Source organism: Lissotriton vulgaris, chromosome 5, assembly GCF_964263255.1.
Source record: "Lissotriton vulgaris chromosome 5, aLisVul1.2, whole genome shotgun sequence".
NCBI classification, from domain to species: domain Eukaryota; kingdom Metazoa; phylum Chordata; class Amphibia; order Caudata; family Salamandridae; genus Lissotriton; species Lissotriton vulgaris.
The window spans coordinates 301,295,436-301,311,298 of NC_141693.1; the positions used below are offsets into that span (position 1 = coordinate 301,295,436).

At 47.3% G+C, this 15,863-nt stretch overlaps 1 protein-coding gene across 27 annotated transcripts in view; it reads right to left on the reverse strand.

The window, feature by feature from the left end:
- The window catches only part of LOC147710773 (cyclin-dependent kinase 11B-like), a 431,002-nt gene that overhangs the window by 67,961 nt on the left and 347,178 nt on the right, over positions 1–15,863 (reverse strand). For all 27 annotated transcript variants that reach the window (XM_086921509.1, XM_086921517.1, XM_086921516.1 and 24 more), the window contains one exon: positions 1,116–1,232. In XM_086921509.1, coding sequence (XP_086777635.1) covers positions 1,116–1,232 — 117 coding nt within the window. The remainder of the gene's footprint in view (positions 1–1,115; positions 1,233–15,863) is intronic.

Below are 15,863 nucleotides of genomic sequence, written 5' to 3' on the forward strand. Positions count from 1 at the left end.
CCCCTAGGTCTCAAGACACCTTTCTGAGGTTCATCTGTCATAATATTCTATAAGAGTTCAGAAACAATGACAGAAATTTTCAGAAGTCGTAAAATCTGGTTGAATAATGAAAGAGTGGAATATGTTCTGCTTTTCTTGAAGTGGACTGAACGGAGTTCACGGAGACTCCCTACACACGTGCAGCAGAAATTCTAAATTATGAACCTTTGTGGGGTGCTGCAACCAGGTTGGTTAAAGTGTAATGCTTTTCAAATGATGTTATCAGGACAGTAAAGTGAATGTTTTGCCAGCTATATTTAGCATAATAGTGCTTTCTGAAACAACAGGAGACTCCCAGCTCGATGATGAAGAATAATTCAAGCATGTAACTATGAAAGATCTAATACTGGAGAAAAACCCACTAAGTGAAGAAATCTATCCCCTGTTTGTAACACAATTAGAATGTAACTTTCAAGTGCCAAATCAAGGATTAGAAAAACTGTCATTACCAACATCTCAAACGCGCAGTACAAGGAGGCATCAAATGCTTAAAGAAATAAAACCACAGAATAGCTATCCAATCCCTGGGGGCTACTTTGGTAAAGGCAGTTGAAGTTTGAAATGGAATTCTTCACACTGACGGTTAGATAGATTCGATGTATTTTCTTATATACCTAGAGTATTTCTTATTGTAGATAAGTATCACAGTATACATGACAAAATGGAAAATTCCTAAGGGAAGCATGGGGTCCTCCTCCAGCCCCTGAGTTGCGGTAGTCAAAAATCTATAACAAATCAGTAAAGACAACAAGGCAGCAGAGAAAAGATATCAAACTAATAGAACAACAGTTCACGGCAACATAAAATAAAAATTATATTTAGTAGATCAAATCAAGTTTGGCTAGTAAGAAGCCAACAGTCTTCAAAATAAGGGAATAGAGAGGCAGAGGACATAGGCAAGTAATGTTGGTCAACAATAGAAGAGGAAATCATTAGTGCTCATTTAGATGGCAACTTTTGTAACAAGAACAATTGCAGGTATTTCACAAACAAGAAAGCATTGGAGTAGAATATAGAAAATAATTTCATGCGCTTTTGCTGCAGTTTTCTTGGGTCAAGGTACCGGATTAGCTCACCTTGAAGATTTTATTAATTTGGTCAATTTCTGACTTCCCAGGGAACAGTGGCTTCTGCGTAAGCAGTTCACCAAAGATACAGCCCACTGACCACAAGTCTATGGCTGTGGAGTATTCCTGAAAACAAAGAAAGTTCATTTATAGGAGAAACAATGTAAATCAAAAATCAGTCAAGTTACTAGAGCATCTCAACCTTCACCACAGTCCAGGGAACATCATTAACTTGGCTTAACCATTTATTACAAGTGCACCCCATATATATGTATCAAGGTGAGAGTAAGGAAAATGTTAATTACCCAGTAAGCGTCTGTTCTTGCCATGCAGAGAGGTAGATTCACATGCTTTGCATACTTCTGCCATCTAGAGTTGGGTCCCGATGTTTGCAATTTGTTTTTCTTCGAAGAAGTCTTTCCAGTCACGAGGTAGGGGACTCATCCTTTCGATGATAGTGCGCATGGGCATCAACTCCATTGTTAGATTGTTTTCCCACAGAGGGTGAGAATGGAGTTAGCAAAGGTAGAATAGAGATGTCCATGCATATGTATGTAGGGTAAGAAATAACTACAATAGGTACATGTGAATCTACAGCTCTACATGCCAAGAACAAATGCTTACTGGGTAAGGAAAATGCTTCTTACCAGTATGCATCTGTTCTTGGCATGTAGAGCTGCAGATCACTACACTTAGCATTAGATCGCCACCTGGTGTTGGTCTCGGATGATTGCATGTTGCTGTCTTCTTGGAAGAAGTCTTTGTAGTCACGAGATAGGAGACTCCTCCCTTGGACAATAGTGCGCATGGGCATCGGCTCCATCCTTAGATTGTTTTTCGACATGATGTGAAATGATGGAGTTAGTAGAAGTAAAGAAAAAAGATGTCCATGCGTGTGCATCTAAGTAAGATAAAACTGGAACAGATACAAGTCCCGGGGAGGTGGGAGGGCGTGTAGTGATCTGCAGCTCTACATGCCAAGAACAGATGCATACTGGTAAGTAGCATTTTCCGTTCGAGGCATATGAGCTGCAGATACTACACTTATCCTTCAATCAATCACAGCATTTATGAGGGCCGTTTCTACCATTAGGCAGGACTAGGCAGCCGCCTAGGGCGGCAAAAGGGGGAGGGTGGCAAAAACATGAGTTTGTGCTGACCCAGGCTGGTTCATTTGTAACAAGCCACGCATGTAGCCATGCTTGTTAGAGGAAGCGCTTCTGAAAAGCATAATTTAGTTGACGAAGACTTTAAAAGGGGCGACACAGGATGCAGACACCAAAACTCTGCACGTTCGTTTGTGTGCCTTTTATTTAATAGAGTTGTGTTTTTTGTACAGTGTCTGTTAATAAGTTGTTCATGATATAAACAAACCAAGATGCCTTTCGAACCTTTGAAAATGAATATATCTAAAGGACAAAACGTATTTAGCTATAGGCAAAACATGAAGTTTTCTCATGAACAGCGCAGACATCGACGTGTCTGTTGATTTCTTAAGAGATTCGTTACATTCGAGACACAGGTAAGAACTAGCAGGTAGATTCATGAAAGAAAAATCGGCTCGCAAAGGGCCAGATTCTGCGAATCTGTCCCTTTGCGAGCGCAATTTTTGCATTTGGGATTCATCATCCCAAATGCAAAAATCGGTAATTGCGAAATCGCATATTTGCGAGGAATTGCATTTAAGGAATCTCTATTTGAGATTCCTTAAATGCAATTCATTAACCATTTTTTATTTGCTAGTTCGCTATTTCTGGCCGCTATTTACCGCAAGGTCAAACCCAGTGGTAAATAGCGAAAACTTAGAAAAATGCATTTAAATGCATTTTTCTAAGTTGCATGTTACACACACACATGTCCTTTAGACATTTGTGTGCGCAACACCAATGTAGATTACATTTCAGGGGTGCTAAAGGGTGTCCTTTGGACACCCCTGGCACCCTTGAAATCGCATCCTTATTAGCGATTAGCAAATTGCTAATCACAAATAAGGCATAACTCCCCATTCATTCCTATGGGCCTTTAGGCTACCCTACCCCTACCTACCCTACCCCCTCCCCTCCCTCCCTCCCTCCCTCATTCCTCTTCCCTCACTCCCCCTTCCCTCCCTCATTCCCCTTCCCTCCCTCCCTCCCCTTCCCTCACCCCTCTTCCCGCACTCCCTTACCTCATTCCCTTCCCTCATTTCCTTCCCTTCCCTCATTCCCCTTCCCTCACTCCCTCACTCCCCTTCCCTCACTCCCTCACTCACTCCCCTTTCCTCACTCCCTCCCTCATTCCCCTTCCCTCACTCCCTTCCCTCACTCCCCTTCCCTCACTGTGCCTCCTGCACTCCGTCACCCTCATCCCTCTGTCACCCTCATCCCTCTATCGCCCTCCACCCTCTGTCTGTCTCCCTTTCTCTGTCTCCATTTCCCTCCCGCTGTCTCTGTCCCTCTACCTCCCTCTGTCACCCCACCCTGCCTGTGTCACCCGGGCTGAGACAGCTTCCCCAGTGCGCACAGACACACAGCCCCACCTGAGCATTTCACAGGGCTTCAAAAAGACCATTTGCATGTGAATGGGGCATTGCTGTATTTCACACCCCCTTGGCGCCCCTGCAGCTCCACTCTGGCTTCGCTGGAATAAATTGCCGGGCCCCCATAGAGCAGCAGAGTGTTTGCAGAGAGTCTTTGTAAACACGGGTACTATGTCTCATGGTCCGCGGGCTGCCACGGAAGGCTTGCCGGGCCGCTGCTGGCCCCGCGGGCCGTACTATGAGTACCTCTTGCTTTTGTGCATAACATTGAGTAGGTATCTTTATTACATTTTAACGGCTGCCACATATAGAGTGTCATTTCTAGATATCTTCATATGTGTAGACTACACAATAGGAAACGTTATAGCAATTGATCCAGCTGTATTGCATTTGCATACGTATGGTGTCTCTGAAAAGTTTAGATATATATAATAATCTCATGACCTCAGTTTGCTTATGTCTGGAGTTACAGGCTCGAAAAAGGAAGAACCGTTTCTATGAGAAATAGGTAATACATTTTGCAGTGGGCTTCATCAAGGAATTACCCTCTTTTTTAAACCAGCCAGCGGGATAACGTGTTTCATATTTAGGATTCCCAATAAGTCTTAGAAAGGTAATAGTTGGTGAGAGCTCACTTTTGTTATTGCCTAGTTTTTCTTTGTAAGGCTCTAGGCTAGATTCTGTTTCACTTTTGCTTTTACGTTTGTTGCAGACTCACATCCTTGAGCTTTATCGTTTGGAGACTTAGCAGCAGGGCACACAGTCATCATCTTATGATCATAGGACAGTACTTTCATTCAAGCAGACAAACTGATCGTCCACAAGCACTAAGGTAATAGCCAGGTGCAGTCTTATTAGCTGGACTTTACTGGGGATATGGCATAACAATTCTTCATTCTAAATTATGGTTTTGTCATTTTCATTAGGACATGTTTTGCAAATACTCCAAATTTAGACATATATGTAACAGCACCAGGTGCCCCATTGTTTTAACAATATTGGTGGTCCTTGAATGATTATAGACAGATCCACTTTTTGGGTAAGTATGTCTCTGCTTGCGACACAACTCCAGCAATGCGCCGCTTTTACGGCACAGATGCGTGACGCATCTGAGCCGTTTTTGCCCCATGGTGCGCCGCATTGTAAATGCGGCGCATCAATGGTGGCGGAGCTGCGGCGCACAATTACTGGCGCATCCCTGCCGATATGCAGGGATGCGCCAGTAATTGTAAATCCGCCCCTAAGTGATTGAGCCTCCCGCCAGACTCCAACCTGGTCCCCAGCTTAAAAGTCACAATAAATTCACCTTAAAACAAACACACATCTGTGCCCTGCACGAACACGCATCCAAGTTCAAGGGCCCTGTATTTGTAGTTCAATGATTGCCCATTCAATAAAAGAAAGTGCATTCCAGTTATGGTGGGGGAATTCGGTACACTATATCTGGGCTGCGTAAACTGCTTATCAGCATGCATAGAATCGAAGCTGCCTTTAATTCCTGTAAGGAGCTTTTTGCCATTGTGCGGGAGTTTACGACTTCACGCGCTGCGTCGACTCAGACTCCCCCCCTTGAGCCTTGGGTCTGCGCGATTGCTGACTTTTTTACTTCTAAGATCCGACTGATCCAGGACTCCTTCCCTGTGCAGGAGCCTGAGGTGCCCTGCCGGGCGGAGAATGCCTCGGCCATCCTGTCCAGGGCAGGTCCGGCTTTGGCAGTCTTTCCTCCTCTCTCTATGGCCTTTTCGTTGGATCTGATGGCCTGTCTAAAATCAGGTTCTCCTCGGGATGCCTGCCCCGCCAAGTTTATGGCGAAAATGGCAGCAGTCATTAATCCATATGTGAACCCCCTGCTGAACTGCTCTCTTGTACAGGGTGTGGTTCCCCAGTCATGGAAGCAGGCGATGATCATTCCCCTGCTCAAAAAGCCCGGTCTGGACGCGGAGGTGCTGGCGAATTACAGGCCTATCTCGCTTTTGCCCGCTTTCGCTAAGATCATTGAAAAACATGTGCATAAGGTGCTCGCCGATTATCTGGAGTCCCATGATCTACTGCACCCCACTCAATCGGGATTCCGCACCAATCTTAGCACCGAAACAGCCCTCCTGGAAGTTTCGGAGGCGATTAAGGAAGTGCTGGATTCAGGTGGCAGGGCGATGCTGGTGATGTTAGATCTGTCGGCGGCCTTCGACACCGTCCCCCACGAGGGTCTCCTCGCAAGGCTTTCTGAGATCGGCCTCAGGGGGACGGTGCTCAATTGGTTTCGTTCGTTCCTGGCGGGCCGTCGACAAACGGTCTGGGCCTCTGCTTGCTCCTCCGAGATGTCGCCACTGGGTGTCGGAGTCCCTCAGGGCTCAGTATTGAGCCCAACTCTATTTAACATCTTCATGACCCCTCTGGCGGCTCTGGCGGAGTCCTTCGGGGCTCAGATCGTTTCCTACGCTGATGACACCCAGCTCCTCTTCACCTGTGAGAGGGGTGCGGACTTCGACGGAGAGAGGATCCGGGGTTGCCTTGAGGCTGTATTTCAGTGGTTCCAACATAACAGCCTCAAGTGCAACTCAGATAAATCCGAGGTCCTGTTCTTTGGGTGCAGCTCAGATCCGGACTGGAAGGTGTGGTGGCCAGAGAACATGTTTCCACCAGCAAGTTCGTCCCAGGTGGCTAAAAACCTAGGGATTAAGATTGACAACGGCCTAACACTGCGCTCACAGATAATCGGCCTCACCGGCACCTGCTTTGGTCTGCTCCGGATGTTGCGTAAGTTTCTCCCTTTACTATCGGAGGAGCACAGGAAGATCACAGGGCAGGCGATAATTGGTTCGAGAATTGATTACTCGAACATTCTTTATCTCGGCCTGCCAGAATATCTGCTTCAACGGCTACAGGTGGTCCAGAACTCGGCAGCACGGGCTATTTTTGGACTATCTCGCCGTGCCAGAGCCTCGGGCCTCCTGCAGGCACTGCACTGGCTTCCCGTCCGGAAGCGGATAATTTTCAAGACCTTGACTTTGGCGCATAAAGCTCTGCATGCCTCCGGAGCGAAATACCTTCAAAAAAGGCTGGCTTTTTACCATCCAGCCAGGCCCTTGAGGTCAGGATCCTTATTCCTCGCGGCAGTTCCTCGTGTTAAGAGGGCACGCATAGGAGGCCGTTCTTTTAGATTGCTGGTGCCCCAGCTGTGGAATACGTTGCCAGTGGCCTTGCGCAGTACTTCAAACTTGCTGGCCTTTAGGAAGGGGCTCAAAACCTGGCTTTTTACTTCTTAGCTTTTTCCTTGGGCTTTTTTCACTGGATTCTCTGTTTTTTATCTGTTCTTTTCTTGTTATGTTATGAGATAGGTGTGCAAATCAAAGCGCCGGGACACTCTTCGAGTAGCCGTGCGCTATACAAAACCAAGTATAACATAACATAACTGGAGTGATGTTCCTTGGTACTCGCAAGCCTCACCTGTTAATTGATTCTTCTAGCCTGGATGGCGTGGGGGTGTAGAGAGTGATGGTAGTAAAAGGGAGGGGCAGCATTTTTCAATTCTCGCCTAGGGTGGAAAAACACCTAGAAACGGCCCTGGCATTTAAATAGCGCACTACACACCCAAAGGGTCTCAAGGCGCTAGGGAGGGGGGGTCCGCTACTGCTCGAACAGTCAGGTCTTGAGTTGCTTCCTGAAGGCGAGGTGGTCCTGGGTCCGGCGGAGGTGGGTCGGGAGGGCGAGGGCGTGGCCGGTCGATCGAAGCTGGCGTTTGGGAGCGTAGAAGTTGAGGCGGCTGTTGAGGTATCCCGGGCCTTGGTTGTGTAGGGCTTTGTGTGCGTGGGTGAGGAGTCGGAAGGTGATTCTCTTGTTGACCGGGAGCCAGTGCAGGTCTCAGGTGTCAGGTGTCCGGAGATGTGGCTGCGCCGGGGGATGTCCAGGATGAGACGTGCTGAGGCGTTCTGGATCCGCTGAAGTCTCTTCTGGAGCTTGGCGGTGGTTCCGGCGTAGAGGGAGTTGCCGTAGTCCAGACGGCTGGTGACGAGGGCCTGGGTGACCGTCTTCCTGGTCTCGGTGGGGATCCACCGGAAGATCTTACGTAGCATGCGCAGGATGTTGAAGCACGACGCGGTGACGGCGTTGACTTGTCTGGTCATGGAGAGGGAGGAGTCCAGGATGAAGCCCAGGTTGCGTGCGTGGTCTGTAGGTTGGGGTGCGCTGCCCAGGGCGGGAGGCCTCCAGGAGTCGTCCCAGGCGGAGGGTGTGGATCCCAGGATGAGGACTTCCGTCTTGTCCGAGTTCAGTTTCAGGCGGCTGTTCTTCATCCATTCGGCTACCTCTTTCATCCCTTCGTGTAGGTTGTCTCTGGCGGTGGCGGGGTCGTTGGTGAGGGAGAGGATCAGCTGGGTGTCGTCGGCGTAGGAGATGATGTTGAGGTTGTGCTGGCATACGATGTCTGCGAGGGGGCCCATGTAGACGTTGAAGAGGGTTGGACTGAGCGAGGAGCCTTGAGGGACGCCGCAGATGACTTCGGTGGCTTCCGATCTGAACGGAGGGAGGCAGACTCTGTGTTCTCCCTGCGAGGAAGGAGATGATCCACTCCAGTGCCTTCTCCTGGATTCTGACGTTGCTGAGGCGCTGTACTAGGGTACGGTGGCAGACAGTGTCGAAGGCCGCGGAGAGGTCTAGGAGGATGAGGGCCGCTGTTTCTCCGTTGTAGAGCAGGGCACGGATGTCATCGGTGGCTGCGATCAGGGCGGTCTCGGTGCTGTGGTTTGCCCGGAAGCCAGACTGCGAGGGGTCGAGGGATCCGTTCGTCTCGAGGAAGGCGGCCAGCTGCTTGTTGACGGTCTTCTCGATGACTTTTGCAGGAAACGGGAGCAGCGAGATGGGGCGGTAGTTCTTGAGGTCGGCTGATGGCTTCTTGAGTAGGGCGCTGAGTTCGGCGTGCTTCCAGCTCTCCGGGAAGATAGCGGTGTCGAAGGAGGTGTTGATGATGTCCCGCAGGTGGGGTGCGATGACAGCGTCGGCCTTGTTGTAGCATCGATTGTGCAGCAGTATCTTCCCTAGCAGTGGTCACCTGTATCTATTGCAGTAGATTGAAAGAGAGTTTTAAGGATAGCTTGGCCTACTGCAGCTTGCTTCTTGGCTTCCACTTCAACACAGTAGTGTTTAGTGAAGGTGTGTGTTGTAGACCATGTTGCTGCTTTGCATATGTCCTCTAGGGGGATGTATCCTAAGAAAGTCATAGAGGCTCCTAGTTTGCGTGTTGAGTGCGCTCTAGGAGGAACTGTTAATGTATGTTTTGCTTTTTGATAGCATATTTGTATACATTTTACAATCCACCTTGCAATGCCACCTTTAGAGATGGGGTTGCCTTTATGAGGTGGAGAAAAAGACACAAATAGTTGTTTTATTTTTCGAAAAAGATTTAGTCCTATCTATATAGTAGAGAAGAGCTCTTTTAACATCTAATGTGTGTAGAGCTCTTTCTGCCACAGAGTTTGGGTCTTGGAAAAACACAGGTAACTCTACAGATTGGTTTTGTCAAGTTTTTGGTGTTCCACCACTGCAGAGAGCGATGTGTGCAGCTGTCTACCAACACCAAGTCTGTTAGTTGACCTTGAGCCTGGCTCCACTGCTGTGCTAGACATTCCAGAAACCGGTCCCCGGAAGCTTGTCTCCTTCCCAGTATAAGAATGAGTTGAGTTTGAGTTTAAAATATTTGTATAGCGCACTTTCACCAGCGGTTTCATGGCGCTGCAATAGACAGATCTCCAAGGTAGGAGTAGGGGAACAGGAGAGGAAGGGGGAACATCAAGTGGTTTAGTTAAAAACATTTGGCAAATAGGTGGGCTTTAAGTTTCTTCCGAAATTGAGGGTACAGAGTTGTAGATCTGCGCTCAAGAGGAAGGGAGTTCCACAGAAGTGGGGCAAGAGTGGCAAACTTTGATCCTCCCTATTTCTTTCTCCGGAAACGGGGGGCTGATAGCAGGAATTGCGAAGAGGAGCGCAATTCTCTGGTTGGGACATAGGAAACTATTTCAGATGTTATAAAGGCCGGAGTCGCGCCCAGTCGAGCTTGAAAGGTGATGGAGGCAAGTTTAAACTGGACGCGTTCACGGACAGGAAGCCAATGTAGAGATTTTAGAAGGGGAGTTACATGGTGAGATTTCGGGAGATTGAACACTAATCGTGCCGCCTGGTTCTGGATTAATTGCAACCGCCGTAAACTATATGCAGGAATCCCTGCATATAGGGCGTTGCCATAATCCAGGCGGGAGATGACCATTGCCAAAATGATCAGTTTCAAGGCCTCGAAGGTAAAGAAGTGAGATACCTTGCGGATGGTGCGGAGTGACAGGAAGGAGGAGGATACCACGGAGCTGACCTGGGAGTGAAGAGTGAGCTGAGAATTGAGTTTGATGCCTAGGGTTTTAACTGAGGAAGAGGGAACCGGGGGGGGAACCTAGGGAAGGGGGCCAGAAGAGTGAGGACCAGGGACTGGAGCAACCACCTGTTAACACCAGCTCGGTCTTATCCGGGTTAAATTTCAGGTGGTTGTAGTTCATCCAGTCCTGGATAAAAATCATAATAGACTGGAAGTTTGAGATGGAGGTAGGGGAAGAAGACAGGTTAAAAACAAGTTGGAGGTCGTCAGCATAATTGTATATGCTGACGTCCATTTGTTGTAGTGAAAAAATAAGAGGGGCAATATAAAGGTTGAACAAGAGGGGTGAGAGGGAGGAACCTTGGGGGACCCCGCACTGAACTTTCTGGAAGTCCGCAGAAAACTCACCCAGGCGAACAGCCTGGGTGCGGTCCCTCAGGAAGGAGGATAGCCATACCAGACCAGAATTGGCTTGGTAGTTTGGTTTGCCCTGTTCCCATCATGCACTGGGACAGGAACAGACTAATTTGCATGTAGCCATGTTCTGAGCTGGGAAGGTGCAGTGAGCTAAAAAACGGTGATGGATCAAGCCCTGATCTCTTGACTGGGTAGGAGTATTCTGCATCATTCAGAAACTCTGTCCATCACCTTTTCCAAAATCGATATTGTCCACACTAAGTGTGGGAGGGTATACTCAGACGTGAGTCCCTTGCTCATTGCACCATCAGGATTCAAGCAAGCCGGGCCGACGACGGCTGAAATGCCAGAAACCGGTCCTCGGAAGCGTGTCTCCTTCCCAGTATAAGAATTGGCTTGGTAGTTTGGTTTGCCCTGTTCCCATCATGCACTGGGACAGGAACAGACTAATTTGCATGTAGCCAGGTTCTGAGCTGGGATGGTGCAGTGAGCTAAAAAACGGTGATGGACCAAGCCCTGATCTCTTGACTGGGTAGGAGTATTCTGCATCATTCAGAAACTCTGTCCATCACCTTTTCCAAAATCCACTGCTGTGCTAGGCATTCCTGTAATGGACGTGTCTGCAGTCTTGCATATGGTACTATGAAGATGCCATCATGCCTATTAGTCTCATGAACACTCTGGCTTGCAGAGGTTGTTGCTGTTGAAAGACTGTGACTAAGGCTTGAATGGCTGTGACTATCCTTGCTGGACTGCGATACGCTAGAGCTGTAGACGTATTTATTGTAGCCCCTAGATACTGATGTATGTGAGAGGGTTGCAGGTGTGACTTGGTGTAGTTGATGGTGAACTTTAAGTCGTGCAACGTTTGAATTGTCTGATGTGTGTGTTGGACACACCGATTGAATGACTTGGCTTTTATGAGCAAATCGTCTAGATAAGGGAAGACATGTATTTGTTGTCTTCTGAGATGTGCTGCTACTACTGCTAGGCACTTTGTGAATACTCGTGGTGCCGTTGTCACTCCGAATGGAGGGACTTTGAACTGATAATGTTGTCCTTCTAGTACAAACCTTAGATACTTCCTGTGCGCAGGATGTATAGGAATGTGGAAGTAGGCGTCCTTTAGGTCTAGTGTTGTAAGGAAATCGCTTTGTTGCAGCAGTGGGAGCACTTGTTGTAAAGTGATCATATGAAAATGATCTGGAGAATTGGTCTTAGTATCCCATCCTTCTTGGGAATTAGAAAGTACAGCGAGTAAACCCCTGTTCCTTGTTCTTGTATAGGAACTATTTGTATTGCGTCCTTTTGTAGAAGTGACAAAACTTCTTGTTTGAGCAGAGGAAGGTGTTCTGTAGACATTGGACGATGCCTGAGTGGTATGTGTGGAGGGGTTGCTGCAAGTTCAAGCCAATAACCGTACTGGATAATCTGTCGTACACACCTGTCTGTTGTGATGGAGTTCCAGACAGGCAGGAATTGCGTTAATCTGCCCCCCACAGGAGTGGAATGCTGTTGGGGGAGCAGAGGGAAGTCACGGTTTTGAGGTGGAAGAGGTTTGATTACTGTTGTTACCCCAACCTCTTCCTTTATTGTGGTTACCTCTATATCCTCCTCTAAAATATCCCTTGCTAGAGGATGTTTGTGTGTTAGATTTGAAGGATGTTGTGTTATCTGCATCAATTTGTTTGGAGCCCCCTTTATAGAAGGTGCGACGAAAGGAACCTCTAGTTTGTGTGGACTGTAAAACTCCCATAGATTTGGCAGTGTCTGTATCCTTTTTCATCTTCTCAAGTGCTGTGTCTACTTCTGGACCAAACAATTGGTTTTGATTAAATGGCTGATTTAAAATGGTAGTTTGCACTTCCTGTTTAAATCCTGAAATGCGAAGCCACGCATGTCTTCGAAGTACGACACAGGTATTTACAGCTCTAGATGCAGTATTCGCTACATCTAGTGCGCACTTGATTGAGGCATTAGAAATAAGCTTGCCTTCCTGTATGAGGTCAGTTGCCTGTGCCTTATATTGGTCAGCTAGATGTTCTAGCAGTTTCTGTAACTGATCATAATGAGCCCTATCATAACGTGAAAGGAGGGCTTGTGTATTAGCTATGCGCCATATGTTGGTAGCTTGCGCAGCTATTCTTTTGCCTGATGCATCTATGACCTTGGATTGTTTGTCAGGTGGGGGTGCCTCACCTGAAGTTTGTGAGTTTGCTCTCTTCCTAGCATTTGACACAACTAGTGAGTCTAATGGTAGTTGTCTTTTAATGTAGGTTGGATCTGCAGGTGCAGGCCTATATTTTTCTTCAATTCTTGGATCTATAAACATTTCAGGCGCATGTTTGATGACCCCTTTTATCATAGGAAGAATTTGGACAGATCTCTGTGATTGTTCAAATGTATCTAAGAGAAAGTCTTCCTCTGACTCACCAGAATGCTTAGTGACCCCATGGTAAATGGCAGCTCTGTTCAATAGGTGCCCAAAGCCAATGTTATCTTCTGGGGGAAAAGGTTTTGATGGATATGACTGTGGGTCAGGAATATCTGGTATATCCTGTGGGTTTGGGTACTCCCAGACTGTCACCTGTAGGGTATGGGAAAGGCTCATATGTGTATCCCTCCTCCTAAACTATACTCATCATCATTTTGAGGTGAGTGTGGTGATGAGAGGAGAATGTGAAGGAGACATCTGAGGTGAAGTGTTAAGTGGAGCAAGAGATGAAGGAGAAGGAAGTATAGGTGAAGAAGGGTGCATAGGGGATGTGGCAGAGTCCTTCTTCTTGGCAGGAACCACAGGTGTGGATGTTTCATCTGCCTTCCTTTTCTTGTGAGGTGTAGTGGACACCTGACCTGTTTTTGGGTCAATGTAGATCTTCTTTTGCAGAGGATCTGGCTGGAAAAGGTCTTCTCCTTGTGGAACATTTGTCGGCGCCGATTTTTTCGGTAACGGACGAGGTTGTTGTTTGTCTTTAGCCTTAGGAGTTGCTACAGTGTCCTTTGGAATAGTTTGACGCCGAAGGTGTTGTTTTCAGTGTCGTAGGCTGTTTTGAGGTCTTGGACGCATTGGAATCAGGCCTTGTAGGTTTCGGCACCGAAGACGGTGTCTTCGGAGTGGAAGCTGGTCTCGTCGGCTTCGAGGCGTCGGACGCTAGCTTCGTACCCTTGTCTTCACAAGTCGACTGTTTCGGAGCCAAGACTTCTTTCGGTTTCGGTGCTGAGGGAGCTGGTGGGATCGGCACATGCGGTTTGCTCGGTACCGAGTTACCGGAAGGCTTAGTTACTTTCTTCAGAGCCGGGTTCGATGGCGGGGCTTTCAAAGTGTTTTTTTCGGTCGCGACTGGGCCCCGGAGGCGGAGTGTTGACCTTTGCCTTCGATCTGGGTGTTGTGTGTGTGGTGCAGGGGCAGTAGTACTCACACGCTGACCCGATGGAATGGAGTCATCCGAGTCGTCTGCCTCTGATACGATCTGGAGATCAGAATCTTCATCGGGAACGAGCGGAACCTCCTCGAAGATATCCACCGGTTCCGGAGCTGATCTCTGCATGTTCTGTCGACAGGCCCTACAATCTCTGATGGTTTTCTTGGATCGAAAGGACGCGCAGGCTGTACAGCTGGATTCGTCATGTTCTGGCGATAAGCACAGGTTGCAGAGCTCGTGTTGGTCACTGCGTGGAAACTTTGCTCCACAACCGGGGCATCTCTTGAATGGCATCCTTTCCATGAGGTGTAGGCCTCACGGCGTGGATAGGCCCAACGGTCCGCGTCGACGACCGGAATTGAGCTGATGGATTCGAAACGATATTAGTCAGTATTGAAGTTAGTTTGGAGAGTTTTGGGAAGTTTTTTGCGCTTCGAAGTGCTTGAAAAGTCTATTTCTAGCGGGAGCGGAAAAAGTTAATCCGAACCCAGTGGCGGAAAAAAACAATCTAAGGATGGAGCCGATGCCCATGCGCACTGTTGTCCAAGGGAGGAGTCACCTATCCCGTGACTACAAAGACTTCTTCCAAGAAGACAACAACATGCAATCATCCGAGCCCAACACCAGGTGGCGATATAATGCGGAGTGTAGTATCTGCAGCTCATATGCCTCAAACTTAACATTTTCCATTTGTGGCATGTGAGCTGTAGATCAAATGCTTTGCATAGACCATACAGAAGTATTCTCCCAAAGCGGTGGCTAACCTATAGCTGTTGCAGTTGTTTTAAAGTGTTTTAAGTACTGCATGGCCTACATTCACTTGTTGCCTCGCTAACACATCTACACAATAGTGTTTGGTAAATGTGTGCAGTGTAGACCATGTTGCTGCCTTACAGATATCAGCTAACGTAATATTCCCTAAGAAGGCCATAGTAGTCCCTATTTTGCGGGGGGAATGTGCTCTAGGCGGTATTGGCAATGTTCTTTTGCCTTTTTTAATAACATGTTTGTATACATTTAACAATCCTTCTTGCAACACCTGATTTAGAAATGGGATTGCTTTTGTGTGGTGGAGAAAAAGTAACAAAGAGCTGCTTTGTTTTACGAAAATCTTTTGTTCTTTCTACATAATATAGTAGAGCTCTTCTAACATCAAGTGTGTGTAGAGCTCATTCTACTACAGATTCAGGTTGAGGAAAGAACACAGGTAACTCAACAGATTGATTGATGCGAAAAGCTGAAACAACTTTAGGAAGAAAGTAGGAATTTTTCGTAGAACTACTTAGTGTTTGTGAAGTTGAAAGAAAAGCTCTTGTATGGTTCGTGCCTGGAGTTCACTTACTCTCCTCAAGGAAATGATTGCAATAAGAAAAGCAACCTTCCTTGAGAGAAATTGTAGTTAACACCTGTGCATTGGTTCAAAAGGTGGTCCCATTAGCCTTGTAAGGACTACGTTCAAATTCCATACTGGTGCAGGTGGAGCTCTTGTGGTTATACTCTTTTTAGCCATTCCATAAAGGCTTGAATCACTGGTACTCTGAATAGAGATAAGTGTTGTCTGTTTTGTAACAAATAGTTTCTTACCCGTCGGTGTAGTTTTGCAGCTTGAAGATCTTTCTGGATTCACTATGCTGTTCCACGGTCTTGTGGTTGGGTCCGGATTCGTAGTCTTTTCTTTTTTTTTTTTTTTTTGTAGCCCTTGTGGGCGTCTGCGTCACACCTCCTCGGGTGCATTTCCGGTGACGTCGGCATGCTTCCTGCGGAAGCTCCCACTCTTGGGCGCCATCTTCGGATTCTTTTTTCCGTGTTTCTTTCTTTTCCGAAGCAATGGCAATGTTCTATTCAGGTGATAATTTCTTTACCACTTGTCCCTATATTCTCTTACTTCTCCTCCTATTTTCCTTTTTTTTTTTCCTTTTTTCGACCACCTCTTCTCTCTCCAGCCTCATCTTTCTGGCGGAGGTGGGTGGGTTCGCTAGTGAATCCAGAAAGATCTTCAAGCTGCAAAACTACACCGACAGGTAAGAAACTATTCGTTTTGC